Source organism: Molossus molossus, unplaced genomic scaffold, assembly GCF_014108415.1.
Source record: "Molossus molossus isolate mMolMol1 unplaced genomic scaffold, mMolMol1.p scaffold_m16_p_22, whole genome shotgun sequence".
In the NCBI taxonomy this organism is placed as follows: Eukaryota; Metazoa; Chordata; class Mammalia; order Chiroptera; family Molossidae; genus Molossus; species Molossus molossus.
The window spans coordinates 20,682,393-20,706,479 of NW_023425358.1; the positions used below are offsets into that span (position 1 = coordinate 20,682,393).

General features: G+C 50.0%; 1 protein-coding gene across 2 annotated transcripts; it reads left to right on the forward strand.

Moving 5' to 3' along the window:
* Window positions 1-1,086: 1,086 nt before the first annotated feature.
* On the forward strand, window positions 1,087-17,828 carry LOC118639826 (SEC14-like protein 3). Of its 2 annotated transcripts, XM_036276375.1 has the most exons (13): window positions 1,087-1,220; window positions 2,694-2,769; window positions 3,033-3,076; window positions 3,208-3,267; window positions 4,607-4,795; window positions 5,592-5,687; window positions 6,754-6,814; window positions 7,883-7,966; window positions 9,509-9,615; window positions 9,999-10,138; window positions 10,238-10,407; window positions 11,219-11,302; window positions 17,815-17,828. In XM_036276375.1, exons 1-13 carry the CDS (start codon window positions 1,167-1,169, stop codon window positions 17,826-17,828), a joined length of 1,179 nt encoding a protein of 392 aa, XP_036132268.1. In that variant the 5' UTR covers window positions 1,087-1,166. The 2 variants fall into 2 exon arrangements, with proteins under 2 accessions (XP_036132268.1, XP_036132267.1); XM_036276374.1 differs by lacking the exon at window positions 17,815-17,828 and having other exon boundaries at window positions 11,219-11,832.
* Window positions 17,829-24,087: the final 6,259 nt, after the last annotated feature.

Here is a 24,087-nt window from a genome sequence, read left to right on the forward strand (position 1 = left end):
ATATGGGCAGCCATTAACAATGTGGCCTTTGCTATCTCGGAGCTTCTGACAGCTGGAGGAGAATAATCTCTTAGACGTGCACGACCCTTGACAGTCTATATGTCTCCTTAGATCTTCCCACCAATCACATAAGGAGGACAGGGCAAGCGTTGACCACCACCACCCCGTTCTATAAATGAAGCAAGTGACACTCCGAGATGTCATCTTCAAAGGGAAGTCAAATGGGCAAGTGGGGAACAGGGCCAGGCCTTGAGGGCATGTTTAATGGTAGACTGTCAGGCAGCGTGACAGAAATCAAAGGCCAGGGGAACTTCTAGGCTTTTCTCATCACCTCGCATAGATGGAGGATGCCCCTCACTAATCAGGTGTTTAAAATCTCAAGAAACACCTTCACTGCCCCAAGGCCATCAGCATGCCCCACCCCTCCCTTAGGGCTTAGGGAGGCAGGATCTGGAGAAGACCTCAGCCAAGAGAAGAGAGTGCTGCAGGGTGGAGGGTGCTCAGCCCTTCCCCACGTTGCAGGTGCAGGGCCAGCTCTGCACAGTAACATTGGAGAGACATCAGGAAACGTAGCACTGGCCCTTTGGAGAGAACAAACCTTCAGCAAGGACACTTGAATTCTCTTTTTCTGCCCCAGCCAGTTCTTCTTAAATATGAATGTTTGTTGCAAAGTACACAAGCTTCCCACCCAGACAAAGTGAATGAACTAGTTACTAAACTGACCAAGTCCCTGACTCCTACCTGTCAGAGCTGGGTGGGTGGTGACTTTTGCAGAACCCTATGTGTGGAGTCTCTTCATTAGTGATATGGGGGGAAACTGAGGCTCGAAGAGAAAGTGTATGGTTCCCACTCCCCTTGAAATCTCCCCTTTCTCCAGGACAGTGGCCCCTGGAGGCCTGGGAACAGTGGTGGAGGTTCCATAGGCACCCAGTCTGGCTCCCCACACCACGGGAGGCCAGCCTCATTCCCTCCCACTTGGCCCAGAGCCAAACACCAGATCTCACTTAATTCCAATTATGTAATGTGCCATTCAACACTTGTCCAGGGAGGAGGCGCCCGGAGCCACACCTAGGAGCAGAGGCAAAAGGCTCAGCTGGATCAGAGCCACAGACCAGGCTTGGCCTCTGCCTGCAGTGGCCCCTACTCCTCCAGCCTCACCCAGCACCATGAGCGGCCGAGTTGGAGACCTGAGCCCCAAGCAGGCAGAGACCCTAGCCAAGGTGAGAGCCCCTTTCCCTGGAGCCCCAGGGGAAAGTGCTGAGGAGCAGAGAAGGGGCAGTGGCTGCAGCCCTGCCTTAACTCTGTTGGCCCAGCACGTCCTTGACATTGTCTCTTTTCTGTCACCTCTACCAAGATCAGGTCTCACAGTGCCCAGTGGCATCAGCCCTTTCCAGGGAAGGGGTTGAGGGAACAGCACCACTTCCAGTCAGTAGTGTGGGAGCCACATCAAGCCTGACTCCTCATTCGGGAGCCGGACCCAGAGAGCTTTATCTGAAAGCTGCCCCCACCCAGGCCCCTTAGGTGGGAGCTGAACGATGCTGATTGTCTGCCCTCTGACTGTTCCCTTCCCTCCCCGGGACCACGAGAGTTGACTTGGCTGTTAAGAGCCAGACAGAGCAGGGTGTGTCATCCCACGTGGGGAAGAGGACACATCATCCTTAACCATATTTTTGTAGAAGATGGTATAAAACATTTTTTAAAGGGCAGAAGAAGTCTTGGTGGCTAACACATGGAAGGAATGAAGAATACAGTAGTCTCCCCTTATCCACAGTATCACTTTCCACGGTTTCAGTTACCTGCTGTCCACCGCAGTCTGAAAATATTAGATGAAAAATTTCAGAAATGAACCATTCATAAATTTTAAATTTCACACCATCTGAGCAGCGTGGTGAAATCTCCTGCCTTTCTGTCTGTCCCACCCGAGACATGAATCATCTCTTTGTCCCAACATATCCACGCTCTATATGCTCCCCACCTGCTAGTCACTTAGTAGCCATCTCAGTTATCAGACAGAAAGAGACCACATTCACATAACTTTTATTACAGTATATTGTTAGAATTGTTCTATTTTATTATTAGTTATTGTTGTTAATCTCTTACTGTGCCTAATTTATAAATTAAACTTTATCATAGGTATGTATATATAGGACAAAACAGTACATATAAGGCTCAGTACTATCTGTAGTTTCAGGCACCACTGGGGGTCTTGGAACGTATCCCTCGTGGGTAAGGGGGGGACTATTGTACATCTATACTCAAATCCACTTACCCACCCATTTATCCTTTCTTCCATGTATCCTCCCACTCCCAACCACCCACTTATTATTCCTTCTTCCATATATTCACCCACTAAACTCTCCTTCCTTCTACTAGCCCACCCATCTCTCCTTTTCTCCATCTACTCTTCACTGATTCCTCCTTCCTTTGTTCCCATTCACCCACCCACCCACCCATCCATCCATTCTTCTTTCTATCCATTTATTCACCCATACAACCTTCCTTCCATTCACCTACCTATCTATTCACCCACCAATCCAATGATCTGTGTCTCTTTCTTTTCTCCCACCTGCCCATCCTTCCATCATTGTGGGCCAGAAGCATGTGGAAGAGAAGGAGGGTTGAGGAAAACAATCAGTGAGTCTGGGGACCAAGGCTCAGTGTGAAACCCCTCTAACTAGCATCTCCCTTCCCAGTTCCGAGAGAATGTTCAGGACGTGTTGCCTGCCCTGCCCAACCCTGATGACTATTTCCTTCTGCGCTGGCTCCGAGGTGAGGGCAGAGATGGGAAAGCTCAAGGTGCTGGGGCAGTGAGAGGGACCTGGTGCCAACTGCTCCAGAATGATGCATGGCTCTCAGGCTCCCACCATATCACCTTGCTCCACATGTTCAGGTCCAGGAAAGGGAAAGGGGCAGGGAAGAAAGGGCCCGCCCAGGGCCCCAGGGCCCTCCATAGCTGCCACTGCCCGGGACCTGAAAAGGCAACTGCCAGGCAGTCTTTTTCCCACCTCACTCCTTCCTCCATCTTCCCACAGCTCGGAATTTTGACCTGCAGAAATCAGAGGCCATGCTCCGCAAGGTAAGACCTATCTCCCACCGGAAATTGGGGGAGGGGCTTCATGGGGGACAATGCCTGCCTGAAGCCCCTGCCCCATCCTTTTCTCGGGTGCTGGAAGCCCAGGGGAGCCTCACCACTCATCTCCCTTTCAGTACATGGAGTTCCGGAAGACCATGGATATTGACCACATCCTTGACTGGCAACCCCCAGAGGTGAGCCAACACCCCTTGACACACCCCAATCTTTCACAAACATACCACTGAACCTCTGGGTCTCTGGGGATCATGAGTGAAGGCAGCCAGCCTGAGAAGCCTATGGAAACCCCTGGGCCTATAGTACCTCTCCTGTAACAATTTTGAATTTACCTGCTAGGCCCTCCCCTAGGGGCTTATGAGGTCCAGGTCTGGGTTAAGATTTTATCTGCGCATTTAATCATCACAACCCTAGGAAGTGGGTATTATTGTCCCATTTTACAGTCAAGGACACTGAGGCCCAAAAACATTAAGCAGTTTACCCAAAGGCCCACAGCTGTGAAGTGGGGCTGGAATTTGAGCTCAGGCCTGTCTGGCCCTGAAGCCAGGCTCTTCACCACCACAGTGAACCTGTGCCCCTGCACCCTTACCCCTGGGCAGGGATGGGGAAACTTTTTTCTACCAAGGGCCATTTGGATATTTATAACATCATTCACAGGCCATACAAAATTACCAACTTAAAAATTTGCTATATTTGGTCAGGCTAATTTGGTGAGGCATATGATGTTAGCTGGTACTGATTTTGTGGGCCTTTTATGGCCTGAGGGCCTGATGTTCCTCACCCCTGAAGGCCTGGGGCCTTGCTCAAAGCATCCTGTCTGGGTGGGAAGGAAATTTCACTCACCAAGTCTCTGAGAGGACAGTCCCACCATTGACATACTGGTAAAGCAATGATTATAGCTTCATTTATGGAGTATGAGCTCTAGGCCAGGCATGGTGCTTTGCCAACATGATCTTGGGGACTTTCTGTGACAATCTCATGAGGGAGGAATTATCCAAACCATTTATAGAAGAGGAGGTGGAATGGCACTCAGAGAGGTGGTGTCACTTGCTCAAGGATACACAGCAGGGCAGCAGCAGTGTCTGTATTTGAACCAGATCTGTAGACCTTCAGAATCCATGTTTTCTTTCCTTTTTTTTTTTTTTGTATGTGCCCCTAGTGGGAACCAAACCTGGGACTCTCTGGTCCGCAGGCCAACACTCCAACTGCTGAGCCAAACCGGCCAGGGCTCCATGTTTTCCATTATTCACCCTAACCTCTCTCCATGAAAAGGGATGTGGGAGACATCAGGAGCAGAACTAAGGAGCCCAGAGGCCTTGGACCAGGCCCTGCTGAGGCCTGGCTTTGCTGTGTACCTGCTGTGAGCATGGCCCTCCCCCGCAGGCCCTTAGTTTTCTCACCTGGACAATAGTGTCACCCTTCATTGTGTATGTAGGCTTGTGGCACACAGGTCAGCCTGGTCTGGAGGTCTCTGGGGAGGTGCATAATGCCAAGTTCCATCTATCTTTCTATGCCCAGGTGATCCAGAAATACATGCCTGGGGGCTTGTGTGGTTATGACCGTGATGGTTGCCCTGTGTGGTATGACATCATTGGGCCTCTGGACCCCAAGGGCCTGCTCTTCTCAGTCACCAAGCAGGACCTGCTCAAGACCAAGATGAGGGACTGTGAACGCATCCTGCATGAATGTGACCTGCAGACAGAGCGGGTGAGTCCCAGGCTGAGCGGGGTGGGCTATGGGGCAGGTGAGGCTGCCAGGGGACATGGTCCCAAGTAGTAGCATCTGTTCTACTATTACAGTCAGAGGGCTCTGGGGTCAAACACCAGCTCTGCCACTTCCCAGCTGTGCAGCCTTGAAAAGTCACTTCACCTTTCCGAGCCTGTTTTCTCACCTAGAAAATAGGAATAATAATAAATAATGGTTGCAAAGATTAAATGAGATAATGCAAGTATCTGGCCTAGCACACAGGGCCTAACATATTTCTCAGCCATGCTAGTTATTGTTATTTCTGCAGATTCTTTGCCCCTGCTATTCCTTTTGTCTGGATAACCCTACCCCCAGCATACACACCTGCCTGCCACACTTCCCTTGGCTCTCTCCTGTATATGCTTTGGGTCTCAAACTTAGATGTCACCTCTGAGGCCCCTGTCTGGATTAACATGTGTTCCCACAGCTCCTTGCTGTCCCCTCTCAGCACTCATCTCAGGATCATGGTGACCTGGTTGATTGTCAGATTCCCCAACCAGACTGTGAACTCTTTGAAGACAAGAAGTATCAGTTGGACAAATGCAGGAATGAATGAATGGATGAATAGGTGAATAGATGGGTCAGTTGATGGATGGATGGATAGATAAATGTATTCACTGTTTTGTTCACTTTTTCCTCTGAGGACAGAGTAGGAGGCTGGGAGAAACCCTGAGGTGTCATGTGCTAGGGTCACCATTGCCAAGTTCTGAGCCTGAACCCTGAACCTTGGAACTGATCCTTGCTTTTGTCCTTGCAGCTGGGGAAGAAGATCAATACCATTGTGATGATATTTGACTGCGAGGGCCTGGGGTTGAAGCACTTCTGGAAACCTCTGGTGGAAGTATACCAGGAGGTGAGGAGAAAGCCCCAGGACACCAGCTGCTTGGTTTAATGACCAGCTTGGCTTGCTGTGACCCAACTGCTCACTCACAGCCAAGATTTGGTAAAAGGTGGTAGCCTTCCTGGGCTCCATCATGTGACTCATGACCCATAGATGTTTACTAGAAGATCCCACAGAACAGGCCTCAGGGACAACACTGCTTTGAGACCACAGGGGCCAGCTTCCTCCAAAGCCTTCCCAGCCCTACCATCCCTAGCACGGTGACTTGAACAAGTTATTGGAGATACTGATAGTCTGCATTTTGGAAGGATAGAGGGATACTTCAGTGAGTTGATATATAAAGTATATATTCTGTGCTTGCAAATAATGAACATTTAATAAATAGTAGTCATGCCCGGCTGGTGTGGCAGTGGTTGAGCGTCGACCCATGCACCAAGAGGTTACCAGTTCAATTCCCGGTCAGGACACATGCCCAGGCTGTGGGCCCGATCCCCAGTGGGACCATGGAGGAGACAGCCCATCAGTGTTCTCTCTCATCGATGTTTCTATCTCTTTCTCCCTCTCCTTTCCTCTCTCCCTAAAATCAATAAAGAAAAAATAAATAAAAATAAACAGTAGTCATTATTATTACCATACTATCATTACTATAATTTTACTTTAAAATTATTATTATGGCCCTGGCTGGTTTGGCTCAATGGTTAGAGCGTCTGTCTGCGGTCCAGAGAGACCCGGGTTCGGTTCCCGTTAAGGGCACGTACCTAGGTTGCAGTTTGTCCCCGGCCCTGGTTGGTTGTGCAGGTGGCAGCCACTCGATGTGTCCCTTTTGCATCAATGTTTCTCTTTCTCTCTTCCTCCCACTTTATCTGATCAAAAAATGGGAAAAAAATAAAATAAAGTTATTATTATGGTATGGTTGCAATAGTCTGAGGTGAGACGTTCCCCTCCAGGCCAGTAGAGGTGATGAAAAGAAAGGAAACCCTCCACAGCCCTCTGAACCCTCCAGAAGAGAGATTGCAAAGGCGATGGGGTAGGAGAAGATGAGGTGTGGGTTCTGATAGGGTCTTTCTTGGTTCCACAGTTCTTTTGCCTCCTTGAAGAGAATTATCCAGAGACCCTGAAGTTCATGCTCATTGTGAAAGGTGTGTGGCAAGTGACTTTATTTCCCTGTGCTTCTTTTCCCTCATCTGTACCCTGGGGGTGATAATAGTACCTTCTTCCCTGGGTTGTAGTGAGACAGGTTGATTGCTTGGCTGCATGCAAATCGCTTAGAGTGCCTGGAACAGAGCAAGTGCTCCATAAACCGAAGCTTCTCTGGTTGGCCTTACTGCAAAAGGAAGCAGCTCCAGCCCCAGCTCTTCCTCTGTTCACTTCTCCTGCCTCATTGATCTCTACCTCCCCAAACTGCCTCTAACACTGGCGACTGGTGCAGCCCAGTCTGGCCTTTCTTTTCTGCTGCTTCCTGGGGCCACCAGTTGTCTTGCGTGTATTCATCTTTTTTTTTTTTTTTGCTGGGTTGTTCACTCCTTGAAGCTAGGGCCTCTGATTCTCCACTTCTGTTGTATCCCTCATAGGCCTTCTGTTGTACCCAAAATGCTCAATGGGTATTTGAGTGATTGTCATTTGGGTGGGTGAATGGAAGGATGGTTGATTGGTTGGTTGGTTGTCTAGTTGACTAGCCAGTTGGTTAGCTGGCTAGTTGATTGACTGGTGGTTGGTTGGATAGTTGATTGATTGGACCGTTGTTAGTTTGGTTGATTGATTGAGTTACTAATTGACATTTTTATTGGTATGTTGTATGAGTGGCTAGTTGGCAGATTGGTTAGTTGGCTGGCTGGTTTGTTTCATGGCCAGATCTTTCTTAGATGATTGGCTGTTGGTTGTTTGAAAGGTTGACTGGCTGAAAAGGGTAGTTGGTGGGGCAGTTAGCTGATTATTTAATTGGCTTATTGGTTTGCTTATTATAATTGGTTGTTTGACTACTTGGTAGGTTGGATGATTGGTTGGTAGACTGGATGATTGATTGAATGGTTGGTTAGTTGTTGCATGTTGGTTGGTTGACCAGTTGGTTGGATGTTTTGTCAAGTATATGACATTGAAATGTGTTGAGATAATTTATGATTCTTCCATATTTTAGGCTACAACTTTTATGGAGAGAGTAGCTCAATGGAATTATTTTCTTCCCATTATCTTTGTTTGTATCTCTCCAGCCACCAAACTGTTCCCTGTGGGCTACAACCTCATGAAGCCCTTTCTAAGTGAAGACACTCGCAGAAAAATTATAGTGTTGGGAAGTAAGTACTTCTAGTTCCATCTCCTGAGCTCTGTGCATGAGATTTGGAGCAAGGTTGGTCCATCACTCCATCCAGAGATCCACATATCACCTAGAGTCAAAGGCTCCTCTTCCTCAAAAGTGAGGTGGGTCTTTAGAGTCTATCCAGTTACCTCTGCCTTATTTTCTGTCTTTGGTGACTAAGGCTTTCACACTTTCCTCTTTGGTTTCAGTTGGTTGCTAGTCAATCTCTGGGCTATGGGCTTCAGTTTCCTCTCAACTCTCATCATCTTAGTGTTTCTGAAGGCAATTTGGGATGAGGAAGAAGAGCAGAAAAAGGAGACATGATTCAGAGAAGGGATGCCCAACAAGAAGGGACTGGATAAATAAATAATGTATGCATTTGATGAATTATTGCATAGCCATAAAAAATAATTTGATGTCATGGGAAATGTCATTAAGCTTTTCTAAAAAGTTTATTATAAAGAGGTGTGAATAGTATGCTCTTATTTTTGTGAAATCAAAATATATTTCTAGAAGCAAATACAATGAAATGTTGATTTGTGGATGACAAGAAGTCAAGTCATTTTTAATTTTACTCTTGCATTTTTCTGTATTTTCTAAATTTTTATAATAAGATGTATTACTTTTATTTTTTATATATGTTTTAATTTATTTTTTAGAGACAGAGGAAGGGAAAGAGAGATAGAAACATCAATGTGAGAGAGAAACATCAATCAGCTGCCTCCTGCATGCCCCCTCCTGGGGATCAAGCCTGCAACCCAGGCATGTGCCCTGACCAGGAATTGAACTAGGACCTCTTAGTCCATGGGACGATGATCAATTCACTAAGCCTCACAAGCCAGGTGTATTACTTTAATAAGTAGAAAGAATTGTTATTGTTTTAAATGATAGGTAAAGAGAAAGAAATAGAGATGAGAAATAGTATATATATGTAGTTTATATATATATAGTATATATATATAGTTTGTTTTTTGTTTGTTTTGTTTTTTTCTTCATTGTTTTAGAGAGAGAGGAAGGGAGAGGGAGAGAGAGTTAGAAACATCAATGAGAGAGAACATTGATTGGCTGCCTCCTTCATGCCCCTTACTGGGGATTGGGCCCACAACCTGGGCATGTGATTGTGATAATTAAGCAGTGAGCGGGGTGGGAGGGGGGTCCTTCCAAAGACCTAAGGCTGTCTATCCCAAGATATCTGACTTGGGTATGCCATTTATACACTGAGTGGCCCCCAACAAGGTCCTTGACCTGATTGGGCTTTAAAGACTCATTAAGACAATTAGAAAACTCTTATCTTCACTACTCATTACTGGGAGACTCTCAAAAATGTACAGACCTTTCAGCCAAGGGGAAACATATTTCCATAGCAACATGATGCTGGAAGACACTTCCTGCTGCCTGAAGCCTGGGAAGCTAGGGAATTGGCCCCGGCAGCCTAGCTTCTGTATGGCTTCTCCCTAAGCTCAGGTCCTCCTGGTGGGAATGGTGGGGCTGACAGGTTCCCTTTATGCCCAACAACTGTCTTTTACCCCTCTGCCCCCAGACAACTGGAAAGAAGGTTTGCTGAAACTCATCAGCCCTGAAGAATTGCCTGTCCAGTTTGGGGGGACCCTGACTGACCCAGATGGGAATCCCAAATGTTTAACTAAGGTACAAAGAGCCCTGGGACAGGGAGGTGAGGTCAGTAGAGCCGAGTTCCTTTCTCACACACTCATTCATTCCACAAATGTTTATGGAGAGACCTCAGGGAGCCAGGTGTTGAGCTAAACAGTCCTAGCCCTGCTCTCATGGGGCTCTCAGCAGCTGTGCAGATAAACAATAAATGATGAAATTTTGGCCCAGAGGGATGAGCTGAAATAGGAAGTTCCCAGAGGAGGCCCTGACTCAGCCTGGAGGCTCAGGGGTGGTGTGGGGATGACAGAATGAGTAAAATACTTCTAGGAAATGGTGAAAACATCTCAGGCAGATGAAACAGCATGAACAATGCAATAGCTGGAAGAGGGGAGCAAACCCATCTCATCCTATGTCTGCAGATCAACTATGGTGGGGAGATCCCCAAGTCCATGTACGTGAGGGACCAGGTAAAGACTCAGTATGAACACTCAGTGCAGATCAGCCGTGGCTCCTCACACCAGGTGGAGTATGAGATCCTGTTTCCAGGCTGTGTTCTCAGGTAGGGACAGGCCTCTGACCCATCCCTGGCTGGGTACTAACCCCTCGGGGCCCATCCCACTGAACAGTAACCTATCCCTCTCCCCCCACCCACACACAGGTGGCAGTTCTCATCTGATGGTGCAGACATCGGCTTCGGGGTTTTCCTGAAGACCAAGATGGGGGAGCGGCAGAAGGCAGCAGAGATGACGGAGGTGCTGCCCAGCCAGCGCTACAATGCGCACATGGTGCCTGAGGATGGGAGCCTCACTTGCTCAGAAGCTGGCGTCTGTAAGTCTGCCCCAGCTGGGACCCAGCTCCTGTCCCAGGGTTTAGAAGAGGAAACAGAGGGGCACAAGTTACACACAGCCTAGGTTAGTGCCACTCATTCACAAAGCCTCTCATTTGGTCCACACTCATGAGCACTTACTGTGCACCAAGAGCCAGAGCCATAGGCCCTGCAGGGGTTGAGAGTCCATGTTCACAGGACACAGGTAAGGAGCGATAGGGCAGGTGCAGCTCTCCTCAGGAGGAAACTGGAACTCTGAGAAGTAAATCAGCTTGTCCAGAGCTACACAGCTGAGTGTGGGGCCAGGGTCTCACCTCAGCCTCATGGTAGCTGTGTAACCTTGGGCAAAAGTCTTTCCCATCTGGACCCTTGCTTTGCTCACCTGTGAAGCAGAGATTACAACCCCTGCTTCTTGGGGGTGCTTGTGGGGAGGCAGAGGGCATGTGAAGGCCTAGCCTAGTACCCCATTTCATCTAAGGGGGCTGGAAGGCCTCTGACCTTCCCAGATGTCCTCCTTTAACTCCCATTATGCAAGTGTTCAGGTGTGAAGACAATGGGATTCAGTGGCCATTGTTTTGTTGCCAGTTTGTGCAACTAAAGCTGGACACATGCCAGGAAGAGGTCAGTGTCTATTTACAGGCCCTGCTCAGGGGTGGCAGTTCCCATGGGGAAGGAAACAGTAGTGGTGGGGACTTGCCTCAGCTTGGCAAACACAGGAAGTGGAAACACAGCCTGTTCTCCCCCCTGCCTAGAGCAGAGACACAGGGAATGTATTTCCAGGTCCAACTCCTTGTCTGTTTGTCTGTCCCCCAGATGTCCTGCGCTTTGACAACACCTATAGCTTTGTCCACACCAAGAAGATCAGCTTCACAGTGGAGGTACTGCTCCCGGACGAGGGCATGCAGAAATACGACAAGGAGCTCACCCCTGTCTAGGCAACTGCCTCACTTCTCAGACATCTCTGACCCTCTGATTTCTCTATATATATTCTACCCTCCCATTAGAAACTGATAATTAGTTCTCCTGATTCTGACATGAATGAGTAGAGAAGGGGCTACTTTGGGGAAGACTCTTATGCTGTGGTCAGATCAGGACAGGTATGAGAGGCACAGCCTTGGAGGATTCCACTGTTGCAGAAGAGGAAGAATCAAGGTATAAGCAAGACATAGATATCACTGAAACCCAAGAAATAGGAAAATAAATCTCCTACTCTTTGCCCTCACTTCTCCTGAGGTGCTTGAATTCGTTCCCTAAGAACTATGAGCAATTTGGGATGGAGACATATCTAACTTTTTTTTTTTACTTCTACTTCTTATAGAGTAGAAATACATGAGGAGTAAAACTTGAGAAGTTGAATGGAGGTAGGGAGCAGGTGATCATGGATGTGCATGATAGTAAGGAGCCTACCAGGGCAGATTTCAGCACCTTGGACAAGAACAGAGTCTTGGAGGGGGTGGACTCTCCTGGAGACTTGGGCAGTCAGCCCCCAGATTTCTGCCCGTGACTGCCCCCTTGGCTAGGTAGGAGATGCTTACATGAAGGCTCTATCTGACTCAGAGTGCAGAGCTTCCCCCACCCTCATTTCTTTTCCTTGGAACTTATAGCTTATGTTTTAAGCAATTATAGGAACTTTCCCAGAAGCAAAGGAAGTCATATCTGACGCTAGCAGCTGCCTGATGATAATAATAAAAAATCACAGCTATCATTCGGTGAGTGCTCTCTATGTACCACACACAGTGCCAAGTGCTTTATGAGTTTAGCTCATTTCACTCTCATGCCTCCCCCAAGGCTGTTCATTGTGGCCACCTTATGGATAAGGGAACTAAGTCTCAGAGAGGTGAAGTCACTCATCCAATATCACACAGCTGTTAAGTACCAGATCCAAAACCCAAGGGTTTGTTTGTTTGTTTGTTTTTTCCTTACTCCAAAGACATTGCTCTTAATTGCTGCATAATACCACTTCCCTAAGGCCCTACTTTACAAAGAAAGAGAGAAGGAATGATTTGTTTGTTCTAGCTCTTCCCTAAGAAGTGTCCTGGATGTCACCCTCTCCAATCTTAGTCTGTGGGCAGAGGAGGTGTTATGCCCATTGGGCAGCTGGAACAATGGAGACAATAATGCTTAAGTCACTTGTCCAAGGAAACTCACAGAAGAGCAGGCAGGGCTTGTGCTTTGAAACCCAGCATACTGCCCCTCCTCACATGGCCTCAGGGAAGCACAGCCCCTTGACACCCACTGCACTCTGTGTGACTGGGGGGACACCAAGGCTTCAGGACTTTCTTGCAGTAAGTCAGGGACACAGCGATACTGGCTTGAGCCCTAGGTTCTGACACAACCCTCTCCAGGAGGCACGAATATCCCAGATGTGGATAGGTGGGAACTTAAGGGCATGGCTGGTGCCACCAGAGGCCCCTTGAAAAGAGCTGAGGGCCCAGGCCTGCTGGGGTGAGCCCACACAAGAGCAGAGTATGAGGCCTGTCCCCGAGACTAATCAAGCAAGCATTGGGCAGCAGCTAGCACTTCCCAACTGCTCTTATGGGCGCAGTATCTTATTTCTATTGTATAGACGGAAAACAGCTCCCAAAAGGTACCGTGTTTCCTTCAGCCAGTGGGTGGCAGAAATAGGCCTGAGCTAAAGCAGCCACCCCCACACCTGCCTCCTCCCTCCACTAGTTCATATTCCCATAGCAGGACAAGATTGCCGACTTGTGGGGAGAGGAGGAAAAGAAGGGAGTATTTTCAGATTTAGAAGAAGAAAGTCGTATTTTGGATATACTTAAAATTTATTCATTGTTTATCTGAAATTAAAATTTAACTGGGCATCCTATATTTTATCTGGCCACCCTACAAATGAGGGATGAGGGAGAGAAGAGGGGAAGAGGGAAGGCAGGACCTGGCACTGGGCTGAGCAAGTTTTCTCACCAAAGTACCCACAGGACAGAGAGGCAGGCAGCTGCAGGTCACCAGCCAGCCCACAACTGACCCCACCCAGCCACGATTTCTTCATGCTCCCCCACAACTCACCACCTTATCCACCTCCAGCCCAGATCCTGAGCCCATCACAGATTCAGACATCCATCTGCCCACGCAAGGCTAAGGCCCCATATCGTGGCAGTCAATGCTTTTATTTCTGAAATGGGGGCCCCAACACCCAAAAAGGGAAGGAGTTTGCCCAGTGTCCCACAGCTTAAAACAGGGGGTGCTCATCTGTCTGAGGAGGTGTAGTAAAAATAGGATTTCCAGATGCTCATCCAGTAGATGACACGTACCTGGAAGGAAGAACCTGGGCTTCTGGCCCCAGGTAAGAGGGCTCCTCCTGGGCTCCCATGGCTCTTGATATACTCACCTGTGTTGAACTGTTATGCCTCATTTGTCCTCCACGAAATGGGTACTGCAGGGAAGAAGCCAGGTCAGCCTGTGGTGGTCACAGCCCCAGCCCATCATAGGCCCCCAGGGAGAGAGAATTCTTCTCCTTATTTCCCCTTACCCACGAGTATTTTTTCACTGCAGCCTTGAACTAGAGAAGTGCAGATTGGAACTCTTGCACAGTTTCTACACATAGGGCACTGGTTAAGTTACAATTTGGCCAGACAGCGGGGTTCTATGTAGCTGTTAACTTTCATAGGAGAATGCAAAGATGTATTCCCCTATGCAGAGAACTGTACTTGATAGTAAGGTGGGGGAGGTACTGGGAGTGGGAGGACCAAAGGGAAGCTGTTCAGATAAGCTTGAAAAGCACTTAGCATCACCATAACTGCCATTGGGGGATGTTCCACACACCCTCGGTGAACTGCATGACTGTCCCTATTTTGCAGGTGTAGAAACTGAGGCTGGGGGAGTCCTGCTACCACCTGCCTATGGTTACATGCAGCTATCAGCTGCAGAACTCAGATTCAAACTCCCAAGCAAGGGCTCTTCCAGAAATATTTAAAGATTGGAATTGTTATATGGCAGGATTCAGATGATACCAAATAGTATTACAATGAAAGCTGAGATTACCTCTACTCTCTCCCTACCTGAATGAGCATCTGGCCTGTGTGTAGGCAGACTCACCTCTGCTTAGTCCCCACCTAATTCTTTTTACCATTTGGGCTCCAGACTGCTTTGCCACACTACCTGTCAGAGCAACCTTTGCTGAGTGTTTGCTGAGCATCTACTACATGGCAGGTTTTGCCCTGGAGGCCAGGGATCAAGGTGTGGGTGGGCCCCTGCCCCTGAGTTCGGAGGGGAGCTGGAAGAGATACTCACAGGCCATCAGAAAGGAAGTTCCCTTCTCCCAGTACCCCCAAAATCCCAAGTCTAGCTTCTGCAGTGGCCTAGGCCAGGTGGTATGAGTTATCCTCTAGGGGGCTCACAAGGTGCATGATTGGCAGAGGAAGGCTCAGCTCAGGGGCAGGGAGGGCAGGAGGAGGGCCCCCACTCACCACCCCCACTTCCGAGAGCACCCCATTGCCCAGAATTTACCCAACAGCAAGACCACACAACCTATGGAAGCCCCTGGCAGCAGCGCTAATGAAAAGAAATATTGCCCATCCCCAACAAGCCTCCTTAAATTGGCCCAGAGGAGAATGGGGAAGAAATAAGCCTCACCTGGAGCCCACAGGTGAGTCTAGGGCATGGCTGGACTAGGCCCAGGCCACATACTTCCCCACTCCCCCACCTGTGCCCCCAACCTGCCTGCAGTGCCTCCTGGTTTTACAAAAGGCTCCAAAGTCCTCCTCACTCACATAGGATTTAATAAGAATAGTAAGAGTTAATGCTGATGGAAGGCTTATGCACAGAGGACTTAATTTTTTCATCTGTAGGATGATAATGGTGGCATTATTATAGGCTCTTATGGAGGTTACACAACACAATGCTTACCAAAGTGTGTGGCACATAGTAAGAGCTCCATTCATGTACCCTGTGGGTGTCATTTCATAACACTTGTCCACGGGGAGGGAAGAGCGTGATGATGAAGGGTGCTATACAGCAAGATGATTCTGTCTGGGAGAGGATGCTGAAAAGGGTTCATGGGGCAGATACCACTAGAGTTGACCTTGAAGGCTGGGGACAAAGGGAAATGGGTGTGGAGAGGGCATTCCTGGCAGATGGCATGGCCTTAGCACAGGCACAGAGGCTAGATGTGCAGAGCATACCCAGGGAATGGCGAGGTGTCAGTGGAGACAAGAATGTAGGTGCAGGGTTGTGTAGTGGTGAGAGCTGAGCCTGCCAAGGCCTGGAGGCTCTGAATGCCAGGCTGAGGTGTTCAGACTGAATCCTGGGGGCTGTCAGGAGTCATGGAAGGTACCAGAACAAGAGGAGACACTTGGGGAGATTCAGCCACCAGCAGAATGATCAGACCCGAAGAATGTTCTTTTATGCACTAGGCATTACAAGAGATCCCAAGATTTTAGTTTGTGCAAATAAGACCACGATGATCACCCTCGGGCGCACATCTAATAATCATCCAATTATTTCCTCTGAATAAATTATTAGGAGTGGAATCCCTGAACCATATAATTGGCATACTTTATATCTGGGTTTAGTCATCCAATGAAATGATTCAGTTGTTCACCCTTGAAGTGATGTATCTTGCCACATTAAGAACAGCCAATGTTTGGCTCTGGCTGGTTTGGCTCAGCAGTAGAGCATCGACCTGCAGTCCAGAGAGACGCGGGTTCGGTTCCCACTAAGGGCACGTACCTTGGTTGCAGTTTGTCTCTGGTTGGGTCACATAGGAGGCGGCCACTCGATGTGTCCCTTTCACATTGATGTTTCTCTCTCTCTCTCTCTCTCTCTCTCTCTCTCTCTTCACATTGATGTTTCTCTCTCTCTCTCTCTCTCTCTCTCTCTCTCTCTCTCTCCCTCCCTCCCTCCCACTCTATCTGAACAAAAAAAAAAAGAATAGCCAATGTTTGCCCTGGCCAGTTTGGTTCAGTGGTTAGAGCGTTGGCCTGTGGTCCAGAGAGACCTGGGTTTGGTTCCCACTAAGGGCACGTACCTCGGTTGCTGTTTGTCCCTGGCCCTGGTTGGGTCGTGCAGGTGGCAGCCACTTGATGTGTACCTTTCACGTTGATGTTTCTCTCTCTCTCTTTTCTCTCTCCCTCCTGCTTTATCTGAACAAAAAATGAAAAAATATCCTCGGGTGAGGATTAAAAAAAAGAAGAAGAAGAATAGCCAATGTTTGTGGAGCTCCCTCTGTGAGGCCCTGCTCTGGCTGAATGCCTTGTAATCCTCACAGCAGCTTTAGGAGGTCATTCCGGAAACTGTACATGAGGAAACCAAGAACCAGAGAGGTTAGATAATTTGTCCATGGTCACACAGCCTGTGAGTCAGCTCTCCCCCTAACTGTGTAGAGAGCTGTAGGCTGGAAAGCAGTAGTCAGGGAATCACTACTAGGCTGGGGGAAAGTTGAGGGGAGGTGGTGGGAAGGTCAAAGGATATGGGGTATTCTGTATGAGTTTGGGCCAGTGACTCCAACTCCAGGAAACAAGGACCTTGCCATAATGTGGTTGCAAGAAGTAAATGAGCCACATCATAGGAAGCACTTAACAGAGGACCTGGCACATACTAGGAGCAGTTCACTAACAGATACTGTTCTCAGTAACCCTAGAGGCAGTTTGAACCAGCGAACATGGACACATTGGGAGGTGCTGCCACCTTGTGGTGATGCTGAGAATTGTGTAGAAGTGGCCGCCGTGGGACCTAACTCCCAGCATGCTCTACGACAAAAACCTGGGGGTAGAAAAAGACATCTCCCCCAGTCCCAGTAGGGGTCTGCTGCATCCTCCCAGGTGATGCAGGAAGTATTGGGCTAGAGGGACCCCAGAGGAGGCTTCCAAGTCTGCCCCAGATGCTACCTTGAGGGGGTAAACTAAGGAAGGAGTGGGCTGTAGTCAGGAAGGTGGGTGTGCCTGCAGTAAGGGGTTGGGGAAGGCTGGAAGGGAGTGTCCCAATTGAAGGGAAGGGAACAGTGTATGAGAAAGCCCAGTCAAGAGAACCTCCAGTTCCAAGAAACCAAAAAGGACAGAATAGCTAAAATAAAAATTGGGGATGGGGGGTAAGGGTGAGGTTGTCCAGATCCTGAAGGGTTCTGAGAGCCACCGCAAGGAGCCTGGACTCAGTTCTGAACATTTTAAGTGGTTGGCCAGGTGAAAAAGCTTGGATGGGGCATGCCAGAGGCTGCTGCCCTCATCCAGGCCTGGAGGGACAGATAGGAGTTGTGGTGGCAGAGAACTGGGGACAGAAGCTGCTGGAGTGAGAGGGAGCAGCCAGGGAAGAGAGACGAGGGCCTGAGCCCAAACATTTGGTGCTCGGGTAGCAGCCACAGGTGGGAGAAAACCTGGAACAAGGGCTCCAGACAAGCAGGGACGGCAGCCCAAGCCCCTTCCCTTCTCCCTACCCAGCTGCATTGGGAGAGGGGAGAGCAAACCAGGACTGAGTCTTATCTGTGACCCTACGGGCTATGAGGCCTCTGCCAGGTCACTTGCCCTCCCTGATCCTTAGAATGTGGGTCTGGAAAGGAAGATGATGCTACTGACTGACATCCTGGGTTAGCAGGAAGGCCAGAGCAGTAGTGTGCTGATAAATGTTTAACCTCTGCCCTATGGGGCTGCTGGGCCCCTAGACAAACAGTAAAGGAACAGAGGAGAAGCACCCTGAACCCATTGTTCCCCCAGTAGGCCACAGGCTTGCCTGCCACCCCTCTGCTCCCACCCAAGCCCTCACAAGGCAGGCACAGACCCCGCTCATGCCCAAGGGCATCACCTCACAGGAGGCCCAACACTGGCCCATGTTCTGGGGGCCTTGTTTCCCCAGCCTCGCCTCAGAAAAATCACGAGTGCTAAAGTCACTGGTGAACATTTCTTTGTGGAAAAATTCTGGTAGCTGCAGGGGCTCCTCAGGCCCCCTGCCCAGGCCTGCATCTGAACGTGCTGCAAGGCTCTGGGTCCCTGAGCCAGTGGCAGTGAGTGATGCAGAAGCCCATGCCCAGGGTGGATGTCAACACCACCCTGAGCAGAGTCTCTGTCATCAGCATCAGCAAGCTGTGAAGGCTTCCTGGTGTGAGAGGCAGAGGCTGGTTAGAGAGGCAGGAAGTGCACCAGTGGGGACAGGGAGGGGTCTGGGTGATTGCTCCCTCCACCCAGACTGTGCTGTTGACATGGTAGAGAGTACAGGGGTATTGAGTGCAACTGGTACCTATATGACATCAAGCCTCAGTTTCCTCATCTATATGATAGGACTGATTGTGCCTAGCACTCAGAATTACTGAGAGAATGAAACGAGATCATCACAGAAGAATAGAAGCCCTGGCTTGTCCCTTGGCAGACAGACAACAAAAGATAACATTTAGTAACAATCCATAGTGGGTGGCTGCTACCCTTCCTCTGGGTGAGAAGGCTCAGAGGGTAGTAGCTTCCACAGTGATGAGGTGAGCTAACTTACAGCCAGCCTGCCTGAGGTTTTGGGCTCTGCCCTGGCAGACCATGAATGGGGGCAACAGGAGGAGGGGGAGGGGAGAAGGAGGAAGCTAGAGCCAGGTTCTGCTGTGACTGCCAACAAGCCACTAGACCTGGGGCTCCAGCGTCTCCTACTGTAAAGGGATCCTGAGAAGGGCCCAGGTTCTGGGAGAGGCCTCCTTCACTCACCTTTAGTCTCCCTGGAGTCAGAAGACTGGCTCAACTTGGAGGGCCAGGTCTTCCAGTCAGAGCCTTCTCAGCGGCCTTCCCGGCGGCTAGAAGACAATGATATTTCATAGTCTTTAAGCCGCCCGCCTGCCTACCCACCCCTTCTAACCTGACCTTGTAGTATCTTCTCACTGATGCTGAATGTTGAAAGAAAATGAAGCTATTTATTCCATGGGGAGAAAAGATAACACATTTAAACTGTGATGTGAGTAACTAAGAGCCTTCTCCCAAAAAGGCACTTCTCAGGGTTGTATGGATGGAGATGAACGTGTCTCCAGTATATATTTAATAAATATTAGGCTAGAAGCCCCCAAATAGCAGACCAATCTAATGCTCTCATTTTACACTTGGGGAAACTGAGACTCAGGGAGGGAAGGGATTTGTGCAAGGTCACACATAGTAGGAGGCTCTTTAGAAGGGTGTAGAAGCCGATCCTTCCTTGGTTTTGTTGATGAACTGGTACCTCGAGTGAGTCTTAGGAAGCCAGTATCAGCTTCCTCAAAGGTCTTTGAGAGCAAGACAGCACCTTGCATAGGCCCAGCTGCCTCCCTTGCTTCAGAGCCTACCCCCCACTTCCAAAACCAGTGGCCTCCTACCTGTCAAGGCTCTTTGACGAGGTGATGGGAGGGCTGGACGGGTAACCTCACAACAGTTACACATACTGCTCAGGGAGGCATCGTCCAGAAGTTCCCACCTAGAAGGAGGTCAGGGATAGGGCAAAGGTTCTACTTAAGTCAACATGCCAGAGACCAGGGGAGGGATGGGGGACCATGAGCCAGGCCTGCATTTAACAGGTAAAAAACACAGAGGCTCATAAAAAGTTGTTGACTTGCCCATGATATCATAGACAATAAAAGCCAGAGGTAGGCCCTGGCTGGTTTGGTTCAGCGGTTAGAGTCTCGGCCCACAGACCAGAGAGTCCTGGGTTCAGTTTCCACTAAGAGCACGTACCTCGGTTTCAGTGTGTCCCTGACCCCGGTTAGAGTCGTGTGGGTGGCAACCAGTCGATGTGTCTCTCTCACATCGATGTTTTTCTTCCCCTCTCTCTTCCTCCCTCTCTCCCTCCCACTCTATCTGAAGATAAATGCAAAAATGTCCTCAGATGAGGATAAAAAAAAAAAAGAGCTAGAGCTAGGATTTGAACCTGCATCTATGTTAGAGTCAAAAGTCTCTATTCCCAACATACCTCACACTGGCCGCTCTAAGCCAAGACATAGATTGGTCCAGTTGGCCAGGGAACTATTACAGGAGGGACAAGATATTTGGAAAGGTCAACTGAGCCACTTTGAGCCTCAGTTTTTTTCACCTCCCAGGCAATTAAGTAAGGTCATGTACATCAAATGTCAGTTACAGGATAGAGCATGCAATGCACACACACCTTGTGAATGTGCACACCTGTTTGTGTTCCTGTGGGAGGACCAGTCTTTCTTGGTAGTATCAGATGGGACCTTGGTAGCATCAGATGGCAATGGATATAAAACTGTGGTGGGAACAGAGATCTAGGCTGAGGAATCTTTGGAAGATGGGGTGTGAGGGGACCCAGATCCTGAGGACACCTGCTTCCACTCACACCAGAAGGCGTATCAATAAAGCTGAAGGCCTGGAAGGAGAGCTCCAGTCTCTTGGGGGCCTCTCAGGGCAGGAAGTGGAAACGGCTTTCTTGCCATCAATCAGACACCTGGAAGGCCCAGACGAGGAGGTCAGTAGGGCCCAAAGAACCTTGAACTGAGGTCTGGTCCCAGCCCTGCCTCAGAACCACTACACACCATCGTTTGTTGAGAATTCTGCATGTCAGGCACTAAGGTAAAGATCGCTCCATTCAATCTACACAGCAGTGCTGTGAAGATTCTAACACTATCCCCGCTTCACAGAAAGGGCTCCAGAGGTCAAGAGACTAGTTAAGGTTCTTGATCCCTGACCTAGAGAGGATCACGCAACAACCCCTACAGGGCACCATGTGGGCATCTGCCCCTCCTGGGCCTGGGAAGGTTCTCAGTCTCTGTCCCAGCCTTCCCAGAGGTACTACCCTGACCCCCTTCCCTAAGTCCAGTGCCCATGATGTTTGGCAGTGCTGTAGTGCACAGGGACCACTTCCAGATCCTGGCCAGGGCTGATCACACACTCATCCACATATAGCTGTAAGGGCTATAAAAAAGAAGTCCACATGGAGGTCAGAGCCGAGCAAAACGGTGCTGGGAAGAAAACCAGATGGGGATGACATGAGGTTAAGACACTCAAGGGCTTGCCTGAGGGCACACAATAAGCAGGTAAAGCCAGTGCCCCTTGAAGTCCAATGCCCTCTGACCCTGTCACCTTGCCTCTTCTCTCTTCCTGCTCTCACCAAAGTGGTCTAGCTCAGAACAGGCACAGAAGCCCCTGAGCTGGAGGCTCTTCCCCTTGGGTTATTGCCTCAGCTGATGTCCCCCATCTGTAGCAAGGGACGGATCAGGCCAAAGTCACATGTTGAAGTCCAGACATCCAACCCCAGCCAAGGAGCCCGTCACCAAAGAGGCTGGGTGGTGAGATGGGGACTTCTGGGCTGGCAGAGAAGCAAGTAAGGGTGAGTATGAGTCTGGCTTGTGAGAAGGCCCAGAAAACCAACTCCAAAGGCCCATGACAGGTCCCTTGGGGCAGCCCAGGCAGTCATGAGGACAGCAGATAGGGGGCCAGGACAACCCAGGGATTCCAAATTCTGGCTCCCAGGTGAGCACACCCAGCTCTGCCTCAGGCTCACACCAGGGGGCTCAGAGGTCAGTAGTGCCTGCTGCTCCATTTTCTGGGGGCACGGGGAGCAGAGGTCCCCACCCAGCCCACCCTTCCTCCTCCTGCAGGTGGCAGGGCCTCCAGGTGGCTGGGCCCAAGCAGGCTCAGGGGTGCTAGGCAATGCTCAATGCCTGGCCGTACAGCTGATGAAGGAAGGTAGCAATGGGGCGCTGCTCAGAGTCTCTAGGTGGAGGTGTGTAGACTAGGTCAGCAAAGAATTCCATCATCTTCCCCGAGACCTGGGGGAACACCAGCTCCTTAAGATGGTACAGGAAGCCAGGGCTAGTACATCCTCAGCTTGGCCCCCACCTGATTGTCACCTTTCTGGGCCTCAGTTTCCTGCCTAGGTCCCGTTTGGGGTCCCTGTCTTGCTCAAAAACCTATTTTGCTTTGGAGAATGATGTGCTAAGTTGCATCTGGGGGTAGACTGTTGAGGATGCAGGGAACAACACAAGTGCAGGGCATGTGTAAACACATACATGACCAATGGCAAGTCTGCATCATACTCTCGCACCTACCCAATTCTGCAACAATCCAGGCCTCTGTTTCTTTTAGAAAAAGAACTAAAGTTCAGAGAGGCTATGACTTGCTCAAGGCCACAAGAGTGAGTCAATATGATCTGACTCTGCCCCTTTCTCCAGGCTAGACACACCAGCTCTGCCCCACTCCCCCCAGAATCTCCCTGGTAGCCCCAGATCTTGGGAGTCTTGTCCCTATAAACCTCAGCAACCAGATGAAGCCACAAGCTTTGAATGGGGCAATGAAAATTACATAGTCAGGCATGACAGGGACCAAAGAGAATGTGTGGGTGCCAAGGCGCAGGTGGCAGGCATCGAGCTGGGGCTCCCTCCTCACTGCCTGGAAACCGTCCCCTGGCAGTCCAGCCCAGGCTGGCATGGCCAAAAAAATGTCTTCATTGGGGATATAATGAGCAGAACCTGCCCAGAAACCTCCCCTAATGTGCCCCCCATCAACCACTGCATCTCCCCAATGGAGGTGAGGTGTGCGTGTCTGGGGGCAGGTGGGGGAAGTCTCTACCTGCCACAGACAGGCTGTCCAAAGACCTTATCCCCACCAGCCTGGCCTGAGAATGCCTGTAAGCTCCTGGTATGAGCGCCTGTACGTGCTAGGCCTCTGCCCACGTGCACCCCAGTAGTTCTTTTTTTTTAATCCTCTCCCGAGGATATTTTTCTAATTATCTTCAGATAGAGAAGGAGAGGGAGAGAAATGGGAGAGAGAAACATCAATGTGAGAGGGACACATTGACTGGTTGCCTCCCACATGACCCCGACCAGGGCCGGGGACAAACCGCAACCAAGGTGCATGCCCTTGGCCAGAACGGAACCCGATACTCATTGGTCCACGGGCCGATGCTGTACCGCTGAGCCAAACCAGCCAGGGCCCCCCCAGTAGTTCTTTATAGAGCAAGGCCACCAGTGGGCCAGATGAGGCCAGAGGGGACCCAAAGTAGGGCAGAGCTGAGGGGCAACAAGGGAAAGGGCATAGGGGCTGGTTCTGAAGGAAGCTCAGGTTTGGCCAAGAGGAAAAGGATTTTCAGCTGAGGAATGTGGGGTCAGGGGAGAGGCTCTGAGGGCAGGTGACGGGGAGTACACAGGGCTGCAGCAGGGCTGAGAGCTTAGACTCTGGCCTGGGCAGCTCCCAGCTGTAGGGGGAGCGCTGGGGGTAGAAGGGAGAGAGAAGTGAACAAAGAATTGTTGGCAGAACCCAGATGTCATGGGGTTACAGGTGTGGGTGTGGCCCTCAGGGGAGATGGTACTGGATTGGAGAAGGGTGTGGGAGAGGCAGAGAGAAGGCTGAAGTGGGGGGGGGGCAGGCTCAGAGCATTTAAGAGAGCCAGGGAAGCAGCTGGAAACCTGGCAGAGGTCCTGGGGGGCTTGGGAAAGAGACCCTGCCAGTGTGGGATGAGAAGGGCAGCAAAGGCCCACCCTGCCCCTTCAGGGACCCCAGCTCTGAGGCAGGCCACCAGACTCACCTGCAGCTGCAGACACCCCAAGAACAGGAGCCACAAACCCAGAGTCCCCATTCTATCTCACTAGCAGTCCTCCATGGCCTGAAGCCCCTACCCAGGTGCAGGTGGTCTCTTGGGGGGTGGGGTTAGCCCACTGAGCTGCACCTGGGCTACGAGGGGCAGGGCCAGGGTCTTAGCCAGAACTTATTTGTGACTTGGGGCAGAGCTGAGTGCCTGGGTCAAACCTTCAAGGTGTTGTGGGGAAGCAGATAAATGGGGTG

Excerpts from the sequence above, each read along its gene's own strand:
- LOC118639826 (XM_036276374.1), top strand. The coding sequence starts at position 1,167 with ATGAGCGGCCGAGTTGGAGACCTGAGCCCCAAGCAGGCAGAGACCCTA. Across the intron at positions 1,221-2,693 it reads AGGCAGAGACCCTAGCCAAG|TTCCGAGAGAATGTTCAGGA; the intron begins GTGAGAGCCCCT and ends CTCCCTTCCCAG. Across the intron at positions 10,139-10,237 it reads TTTCCAGGCTGTGTTCTCAG|GTGGCAGTTCTCATCTGATG; the intron begins GTAGGGACAGGC and ends ACCCACACACAG.